The sequence below is a fragment of the Myotis davidii genome, unplaced genomic scaffold (genome assembly GCF_000327345.1).
Source record: "Myotis davidii unplaced genomic scaffold, ASM32734v1 scaffold269, whole genome shotgun sequence".
Lineage (NCBI taxonomy): Eukaryota > Metazoa > Chordata > Mammalia > Chiroptera > Vespertilionidae > Myotis > Myotis davidii.
The window spans coordinates 7,621,671-7,632,426 of NW_006383008.1; the positions used below are offsets into that span (position 1 = coordinate 7,621,671).

At 36.3% G+C, this 10,756-nt stretch overlaps 1 protein-coding gene across 3 annotated transcripts in view; it reads left to right on the top strand.

Annotated features, from left to right (window-relative positions):
* RNGTT (RNA guanylyltransferase and 5'-phosphatase) overlaps window positions 1-10,756 on the top strand; it is a 200,339-nt gene that overhangs the window by 87,053 nt on the left and 102,530 nt on the right. For all 3 annotated transcript variants that reach the window (XM_006778272.2, XM_006778271.2, XM_015557684.1), the window contains one exon: window positions 5,171-5,239. In XM_006778272.2, the coding sequence (XP_006778335.1) occupies window positions 5,171-5,239 (69 nt within the window). The remainder of the gene's footprint in view (window positions 1-5,170; window positions 5,240-10,756) is intronic.

The window sequence follows — 10,756 nt, forward strand, 5'->3', positions numbered from 1 at the left end:
TCAGTCTACAGGCCGATCCTCTATCCACTGAGCCAAACCGGCTAGGGCGATCCTGCTTTCCAAACACAACTTCCATCTTTTAGAAATAGTGAGACATCTCATCAATACATTTCAACTTCTCTGCCATCCAGTGAGTCATGAACCTCTTCAACAGTGTCTGGGTCTTAGCCTTAGGGAAAGTAGTCCTCCTTACTGGTTATGCAATCTCAGCCCAAGTGGCTTCTTCCCTTATATCTGTGATCCTAAATACTCTAGAGTTTTCCTTAGGGTGAAAACTAATATTGATTTGTGACCTCTCTACTTTTCTCAGTGCAACGAATATTTTTTACTTTTTTTTTACTATATATTTTATTGAATTTTTACAGAGAGGAAGGGGGAGGAATAGAGAGTTAGAAACATCGATGAGAGAGAAACATCGATTCAGCTGCCTCCTGCACACTCCCTACTGTAGTGTACATGCCCTTGACCAGAATCGAACCTGGGACCCTTCAGTTCGTAGGCTGATGCTTCACTGAGCCAAACTGGTTAGGGTGCAATGAATATTTCTGTAAGCACACTTTAGCTCCATCTCTCAAATCTCAGCCTACTGTGTTTTCCTTTGGTATGAAATACTTAAAATTTTTCTTTTGATTTTTTTCTTTTATTTGTGGGTTATTTAGAAATTTGTTATTAAGTTTCCAAACATTGGAGAACTTTCCAGATATCTTTCTCTTACTGATATATAATTTAATTCATTGTTGTCAGAAGACATTCTTTGTATTACTTTGACCTACCTATAAATGTGTTGTATGCACTTGTGGAAAAAAAAGTGTTCCTCCTGTTGTTGAGTGGAATGTCTTATAATTTTCAATTAGGTCTGATTGTTTCAGTGTTCATATTTTTACTGCTTTTCTGTAAGTTTTTTCAAGACATCCTTATGCCTGCTTTTTGATTTTCAGTGTTGTATCTTTTTCCTTTTTTAATTTCAGTTGGAAAAAGTGCTACACATTTTTTTCTTCAAGTTCACTGATTTCTTTTCCCTTTGTTATATTCAGTCTGCTGATAATCCATTGATTATCATTTTTGTTGTTTTTTTAATCCTCACCCAAAGATATTCCCCCCCCCCCCCCCCATTGATTTTTAGAGAGAGTGGAAGGGAAGGGAAGAGACACAGGGAGAGAAACATCCATGTGAATGAGACACACTGGTTGCCTCCTGCATGCACCCTTACCAGGATGGAGCCTGCAGCTGAGATACGTGCCCTTGACCAGAATTGAACCCAAGACCCTTCAGTCCGTGGGCTGCTGCTCTAACCACTGAGGCTCTAGGGCTCATTTTCATTGATTAGCATTTCCCCCCGATACTGTGTTTTATTTCTTGCATTTCCATGTCTCATTTTTATAGTTTTTATTTTTATCTCGGTGAAGTTCCATATTTGTTCAGACATGTTTCCTACCCTTTTTAAAAAAATGTTAGGGCTGTTTTAAAGTCTATTTGATAATTCCAAAATATGGGCCATCTTTTTTTTTTCTGTCACATTATTTTTAAATTATTTATTTATTTATTATTTTTGGTGATTTTTTTTCTTTTCTTTTTTTAAAAATTTTGTTTTATTGCTTAAAGTATTACAAACAGTATTACATATGTCTCCTTTTTTTTCCCCAGCCCTTGACAATCCCCTGGCCTTCCCTACCCCCCAGTGTCTTGTGTCCATTGGTTATGCTTATATGCATGCATGCAAGCCCTTGGGTTGATCTCAAGCCCCTCCCCCACGCCCCAACTCTCCCCGGCCTTCCTGCTGTAGTTTGACAGTCTGTTCGATGCTGCTCTGCCTCTGTATCTATTTTTGTTCATCAGTTTATAATGGTCCTTATTATCCATCAATGAGTGAGATCAGGTGGGATTTTTCTCCCATTGACTGGCTTATTTCACTTAGCATAATGCTCTCCCGGGGGGAGGATTAACAGGGTTCCTTTTTCTCTGCATCCTCTCCAGCACTTGTCGTTTGTTGATTTGTTGATGATAGCCAGTCTGACAGGTGTGAGACGGTACCGAATTGTTGTTTTGATTTGCATTTCTCGGATGATTAGTGACTTTAAGCGTGTTTTCATATGTCTCTTGGCCTTCTATATGTCCTCTTTTGAAAAGTGTCTATTTAAGTCCTTTGCCCTATGGGCCATCTTTATGTCTTGTTCTATTGACTGCCTTATCTATTAAATGTAGTCATTATTTTTCTTTTTTTTTTTATGTGTGTGTGTGGTACATTTTTATTGGATGCTGGACACTCATTATTTTTCTGTGTGAACACTAGAAACTGAGGTAAATATCTTTGTGCTTAGTGTGGACATACCTCTTCTTTCAGTTTAATGGGCCTCATTTTGGGGAGATGAGTTAGTGGTTGAATCAGTGTGTTCTGTATTTGAGATGGGTTTATATTGCTATAGTTATCTTCAGTGCTCAATGACTTTGCATTCCTTCAGCAGATGACTGCTGTTAACAATGGGTATAAAGTGGTTTTGCTCATTTTTCCAGCTTCACTTTTAGCTTTCAGTAGACTCTGCTTGCTTATACCACATAGTGGTCTATTTTTTGCTCTTGTGCTCTCCCTCATCTATAAACAACTGTTTCTTGTCACTCAGTGTCTGACTTGTGGGAACCATGGTTTTCTTAGTTTTCCTCCTAAAGTCTTAGTATTAATAGTAGTATTTAGACCTTGAGCCCCTAGTCTCAGGGATGGGTTTTCCCTCAGTGAGCCTGCCTCTCTCTCTCCCCATAGGAGACTGAACGTTGCCCTGCATAGGCAGGATGTTTTGGCAGGAGCAGGGTTTTTTTTTTGCTTTTTATCAATATAATATTCTTGGCCCAAGGCTGTTTTTGGCTGCTATATATCTAGGTGACTTTATTCTCAGATAACATTGTGTTGTTTAGTCTTGCCAACTCTGTATTTTATTCTGTTACTTTATTACATACTTTATGTTTAGGGATGGCCCAGTGTATGAAGTTGAGAAGTTTGGTCTAAGAATGGAAAAGCTGTTTACTTGCTATAAATGATGTACCTACAACAAAAGGAGAACAAGTTCTTTAACCTTTTAAAAGTGTTTTTTAAAAAGATGATTGTGATATTTGGTTCTCAGCAGGACTATGCTATGAATGTAGCAAGTTACTTTTTCTTACATAATGGGGTTCATGAAGTATCCAGTTATATATATTTTTCTTATTTGAACTTTTATTCATCATTCATGGATATTTGAAAAACATTGATATAGAACATAAAGGTCATACATATATACCTGTACTAAATATGAGCATAGGTTTCAAAAATATTTTTTCTCTAGGATGAATAGATAACACATATGAAACAAAGCTTTTAGTTTAACATTGCCTTCCAAAGTTACAGCAAGAGTGTCAGCTGATATTTTTTGACATTTTGATGGTTGGAGTTTATTTTTACCTCTTGAAATAAATTTATAAGAAATCAGTGCTTTGAATCCATATTGAATTTTTAGATAGACAGAGTTCCTCCTCAGATGGCTAGGTCATTTAAACCTTTGAGTAAATCGGAGATCAATGTATGAATCTCAGATCTGTCCTGAAATTTTTGCCTATTTGGCTAAACTCTCGACAGCATGGTTCTAAGAGACCCAGTTGGCAAGCTCCCCACTTTCATAGTGTTATAATGAGAGGAAAGAACAAAACGAAACAGGAAATATTAAGGGTTCTATACATATGTTTTAAGTTGAGGCAAATATACATAGTACAAAATGGACCATTTTAACAAATCTTAAGTATACATTTCAGTGGCATTAAGTACATTTACATTGTCGTGTAACCATTACTGTCATCTACCTCCAGATCGATTTTTACCTTTCTAAACTGAAACTCTATCCATTAAACACTAACTCATTTACCCTCACCCCAGCCTTTCTAATTTCTGTCCTTAGGAATTTGACTAAGGAGCATTACAGTTTTAAGGGACTAGATATTCAAACTCAAATTGGTCTTTAAGCAGTTAGGAACTAGTATTGCTCTAACTTTGCTCACTGCCCCCAGTTTAGAGAAATTACAGATTTTGAAGGAAGTAATGGCAGAGAAGGTAAAGGTCACAGTTGGCGAGGAGAAACACTAATCTTGTTGCATGTGAAATACACTTGAAATTTCGGTTGTTGCTGTTGGAATGTAAATCTCCCTATAAGTGAGTGGAGTGGTTTTAAGAAGATGTGATTATGATCAAAGATTTGGATTAGATAACCCACAACAGATCCTAAAATTTGGAGACACATATATGAATCCCAAAACTGTCCTATCTGGCTCTGTGAAAGTATATTTTGTTCTCTTCCCTGAAATGCAGAAATCAATATTAGGATTTCTGGCCATGATACACATGTTCAGTTCTTCAAAATAATAAAAGTCCATGAAAAGGAAGAATTTAAAATGACTTGCTCAGAACTAATTAGAGAGCATTGGATCTTATAACTCTGCTCTTTAGCAGATAAGGCTTTGAGAAAACTGCTATTTGTATTTTGTACTGTGCATCCCTTGCACTGCAGTTCTTTGCTTGAAAAAAAATACAGGAAAAACCAAAAAAGAAATGAAACAGTAAGACAAAAAAGTAAGGCTAAAATTTTTTCTGCTTGAGGGTTTTGGAAAAACACAGGTGATGTATTTTCGGATTGTGTTTCCTCTGTCTGAGTTAGTTGTGGTTACAGATTCTCAGGGGATTCTCCCACACTCTCCATCCCCAAGCAGGTTTCTCTGCTGTCTCCTTTGTTATATGTGTTTATTTTTTATTCCCTTTATTTATTACTTCCCAGAGTTTCTCCTTTTATTTTGTCAGTGAGACCAATGCTTTAAATCCACATTGAATTTTCCATATTAAAATTCCTTTCATCCTGACTCAGCAATGCATTTAAAAATGTTTTAAATATTTTATCCATCATTTTGATTGTAGTTAGGACTGTTATTCAAGATATGTAGCCTTCCATAGAATGGAAATCTTCACATATTAAAATAAAACACCTTATAATGAATTAACCTATATTCCTCTGGACAACCCCTCTCTCTCATTTTGCATTTCAGTTCTTAAAACTTAAGAAAAGTTTTTATAAAGTTTACAGAATTTAAAATACCGTTAATTAAAGTGATTATTGTATTGATTATTGTATTTCTGAAAATACATATATTTATTTTATAGCTACTTGAAGGAAATTTTGCAAAAGAAGTTAGCCATGAAATGGATGGACTTATTTTTCAGCCTACTGGAGTAAGTTCATTTATGTGTGTGGGGTGGTGGTGGTGGTGGTGGTGGTGGTGGTGGTGGTGTGGTAGATATATATGTATATGTACATACATGCATGTATCTATAAAGTACATTTTTCTCAGACACATTTATTTATTATTATTCCTGTAATCACTGTTTTTCCTTAAAACAAACTGTTATAAAAGATTTCATTTATACTAAATATATAAAATAGTGAAATGAATAGTTTTTTGCTTTTTCACTCAGTGTAAGAAATAAATATAGCTGGTTGTTACTTTTCAAGAAAGTCTTTAATATAATATCATAAAATGAATGTTAATTTATGTTTCTTTACTATAAATCTACCAATAATATATAAATGTTTATATTTTACTATAGGCCAGTATACCTTTAAGTATTAATATTTCTAAAACTTAATTTTGCTGTAGATGAATAAAATTCAGAGTTATCGCTACTTGAAGAAAAATATCGTTCTTTGAATATTTATTCCATATCAAATTTCTGAAACTCATTAAAGGACTTTCAATGACTTAGTAGTCAAATCATATATTTGGAGTAAGTTTTGTTTTACTCTATGGTAGGGTCTCTCAACCTCAGCACTATTGATGTTTTTGACAAGGTAATTCTTTGCTGTGGGGAACTATCCTGTGCATGATGGGATGTTTATCAGCATCTTCCTTGGTTTGCTCTTACTTGATGCCAGTATTACCTCTCCTTTCCATCCCTCTAGGTTGTGACAACCAAAAACAATCCACTTACTGTCTAATTTCCCCTGGAGAACAAAATTGCCTTCACTTGCGAACCTGTGCTCTGTAGGGCAGTGTTTCTTAAATGTGACCTGTGGTCAGGAGCATTGGCACCACACAGACAGTTGTTAGCCATGTCACGCACCCCAGATGTGCTGATTAGAAACTCTGGGAATGCAGTCCAGCACTTTGTGCTTTAACAAGCTCTCCAAGTGACTAATGCATGTTCAAGTATGAGAATCACTACTCTACAGAAAATGGTTGTATTTCATGTGCTGCCCCTCAGCATATGTTGCACTTAAAATTTTTTATTTTACTTATTGTTGACTGTATTGCAAATGTCCCTTATTCTTCCCCCCTTTGGCTCCCTCCACCCAGCCCCCACCCCACCCCACCCCAGGTCTTCACTGCACTATTATCTGTGTCCATGGGCTATGCATTTATGCACATATGTTTTTTGATTAATTGTTAACCCCACCCCCTCACCCCCCACCCTGAAATCTGTCAGTCTGTTCCATGCATCCATTCCTCTGGACCCAATTTGTTTGTCAGTTTATTTTGTTCATTAGATTCCACATATAAGTGAGGTCATGTGATATTTGCTTTCACTAACAGCTGCCCTTGCCAAAACTGATAGAGGGGGACATCTTCTGTGGTCTAAGGAAGAGGAGATGGAGAGTTAGACGCTGGGGACAGAAATTGTAGAAAATGCCATCTTAGGAAATATGGAAGTTAGATCTTTTAAGTTTCAGTATTTTCTAGGCCTAATCTCCATTGGAAAGATTTAAAGTCTAAATATAACAGTAACTACAGTAAATTTCATTGTGTTAAACTCACGGTTCAGACCCATGCATATGTGAGATTTTGGAGGTATGTAAGAGAAGTGGCCTGACAGGTGAGTCTCTGTGATGTCTAGTATAGTCAGTTGATTTATTAGTCTATTCCCATTCTAGCAACCACACTTGTTATTACAATGATTTCGTAAGTGATATCTGGTAAGGCTAGACTCTCTGCTCTTTGCCAGGATTTTCTTAAATATTTGTGGATATTTGGTTTAACATATAAGGTTTAGAATCAGTTTGTCATATTACCCAAAAATTCTGTTGGGCATTTATTTGGAATTGATTTGAATTTAGATTAATTTGGAGAAAATAGATGTTTTTACAGTGTTAAATTATCTTATAAATATGGTATAGCTCTTTTCAGGTCTTTTTCTGCTCTCTAATTGAGTTGAAATTTTCAATTGTTTTTAACCCAATTTCTAAATATTTAATATTTTCCATTTTTATAGTAAACAGTGACTTTAGAAGAATTTGCTACTTCTAGTGTGCTGTCACACTGTTGATTATTCAATTGGCTCACCTCCTTGCTGAACATTATTAGTTCTAATAATTGTATAATTTTATATATTGGCCAGAACCTCTAGTACTGGTTTAAACAATGACTCTCATTGGATGGAGGAAAGGGAAACATTTATCCTTTATTTCAATCTCAAAGCGAATGTGGCTAAATTTTCTCTATTAAGTACGTTTTTGGTAGATTTCTGTTAGCTATCTTATCATGTTAAGAAATTTTTGTTTTTACAAAGGGTTTTTTCCCCCCAATCAGGTAGATTTGGGGAGTTAACAACTGTCTTTTCTGTTACCTGTTATCTATGCTTTTCTGTTGAGAGTATCATGCCATTTTTCCCTTTTATGACATTCATGTAGTAAATTACAGTAATTTCCTCATGTTGATCCATTCTTGCATTCTGGGATAAATGCTACTTGATCATGATATATATAATTTTTAATATACCTTTGGATTTGGTTGTAATAGTTTTTTGAGAATTTTTGCTACCTTATTTCTTACAGTTCTTCTCTCTATTTTTTAATATATTCAAAATAAAAGAGGTAATATTATGGAAAAATTATATAGGCTCCAAGTAACATTCTTATAATACATGGCCATGATATTAAAAGTCAATTAAAATATCATGGCTTATACTATTTTAATTTCCTAGGAAGAATATGAGAGGTCCCAAATTGGAGAGGGTGCAGGCCGGGCTGAGGGAACACCCCCCCTCCCCCAACACACACACACACACACACACACACACACACACACACACACGAATTTTGTGCACCGGGCCTCTAGTCTATATACAAATAACATTGGAACATATTCAACCAACTATAAATGGACAAAAGATCTAAATAGACTTTTCTCAAAGAGGACATACAGATGATGGCCAATAGACACCTGAAAAGATGTTCAGTGTCACTAATCATTAGAGAGATGCAAATTAAAACCACTTACTAGGTGTACCAGTTAATGCGGATTTTTTTCAGTAGATGGAGTTGCACATATATGCGATTTGATACGTGTGCTATTTTGTTGTATTGACAGCAAGCTTCAAAACTTCATATGTCAAATTTGCTGAAGGTGTTAACATCATAGATATTTTTATGTTTAAAAATGTCAAATTCCATGCCAAAAAAAGAACATTTGTGGGAAGTTTTAATTCATTACTTTATTTTGAAGAAAAAGTTATTGTATACTTTGGGAAGCTTATGGTGAACATGCTCTATCTCAAGATACTTGTGAATGCTGTTTAAATGCTTTAAAAGTGGTGATTTCGATGTGAAAGACAAGGAAAAAAAGTTTGAAGACCAACAATTACAAAATGGGTGCCACATCAACTGAACGAAAGACAAATGGAAAACCGAAAAGTCATCAGTAAAATGTTGCTTCAATGGCACGAAAGAAAGTCTTTTTTGCATCAAATTGTGACTGGCGATGAAAAGCGGATTTATTTTGAGAATCCCAAACGCACAAAATCATGGGTTGATCCAGGTCAACCATCAACACCAACTGGAAGGCCAAATCGCTTCGGAAAGAAGACATGGCTTTGCTTTTGTTAAGTTCAGGCAGGTGGGTGTATTATGAGCTTCTAAAACCAGGTGAAACCATTAATACTGATCACTACCGACAACAAGTAATCAATTTGAACCACGTTTTGATCATGAAACTACCAGAATGTGCCAGAAGACATGGCAGTAATTTTGCTTCATGATGATGCACCATTACACACTTCGAAACCAATTAAAGACACGTTAAAAGATCTTGCCTGGGAAGTATTAACCCACCCTGATTTCACCAGATCTTGCTCCTTCAGATTACCACTTGTTCCAATCGATGGCACATGCACTTTCTCAGCAGCACTTCAAAACCTACAAAGAAGTGGCAAATTGGGTCTCTGAATGTTTTGCCTCAAAACAAGAAAAGTTCTATTGGGACGGTATCCACAAATTACCTGAAAGATGGGGAAATGTGTAGCTAGCGATGGACATTACTTAGAAGAAAGCACTTTTGATGTTTCTCTTGAAATTACCATGTTTTCTTTGATCTGCCATTATTAACCGGTACACCTACTACATATGTGTCCTTATCCCCTCATTGCCATACCCCACCCCCCAGTTCGTACCCTCACCCCGCTAGTGTCTGTGTCCCTTGGTTATGCTTATATGTGTGCATACAAGTCCTTTGGTTGATCTCTCTCTCTTCCCCCCACCCTCCCCTGCCTTTCCTCTGAGGTTTCATGGTCTGATGGATGCTTCTCTGTCTCTGGATCTGTTTTTGTTCATCAGTTTATGTTTTTCATTATAATCCACAATTGAGTGAGATCATGTGATATATGGCTTTCTTTGACTGATTTATTTTGCTTCACATAATGCTTAATTCTCTAGGTTTCAGTTTTCAGTTTTCCTCTTCTGTTGCCTGAATCTTTTGGACTGGAGCTTCTGTCCTTTATTTTTCCCACAGAATAAAAATATCTTCTGGGTTTTGCCTGGGATGGAGGAGGGGACCTAGAGATGTAAATACACCGTATACAAATTTTCAACCAGTCTCCTTGTTTTCAGTACCGTGCATCACTTTCTGCCCCTTGGCAACCATTGCAGTCAAAGGAACAGATTACCTAATCCTTTCTGGGGAACTGCAGCATGAAGCATGAATTGCTTTGCACTGGTATCCTTCTCTTACTATCTAGTTTTCTTTGCTCTTGCACTATTAACTTCTCTATCTACTTTTTATCTTTCAAAAATATATTGACATGTTGTTTTTGCTATTGTCTTCCCATTTTCCTTTTTTGTTGATGTCTCTTCTGTAACTCTCATTTTAGTGAGGTCTCACATCAAAATAGATATAAATGCACATGTTAAATCCACCACATTTATCAGAAAATCCTCAGAACTTCTCACAATGTGGTGGTTTATCTTTTGGCCCCTTAAGCCAATAATTCAAACACAAGAAGAAAGGTAGTGGTCTGAGCCAGTCTGTGTAACTTGAGGAGGAAGCCCTGGTCAAAGGTAGGCACAGCTTGACTTTAAACTGCAATCTATTTTCTTTTTTTTAAAAAAATAAATCTTTATTGTTCAGATTATTACAGTTCCTCCCCCCCCCCATAGCTCCCTTCCACCCAGTTCCCACTCCACCCTCTACCCCCCCACCCCACTATCATCGTCCATAGGTGTACGATTATTGTCCAATCTCTTCCCACGTCCCCCTCCTTCCCACCCCCCCAAGAATAGTCAGTCCATTTCCTTTCTATGTCCCTGATTCTATTACAATCACCAGTTCATACTGTTCATCAGATTATTTATTCACTTGATTTTTAGATTCACTTGTTGATAGATGTGTATTTGTTGTTCATAATTTGTATCTTTACCTTTTTCTTCTTCTTCTTCTGAAAGAATATCCTTCAGCATTTCATATAATACTGGTTTGGTGGTGA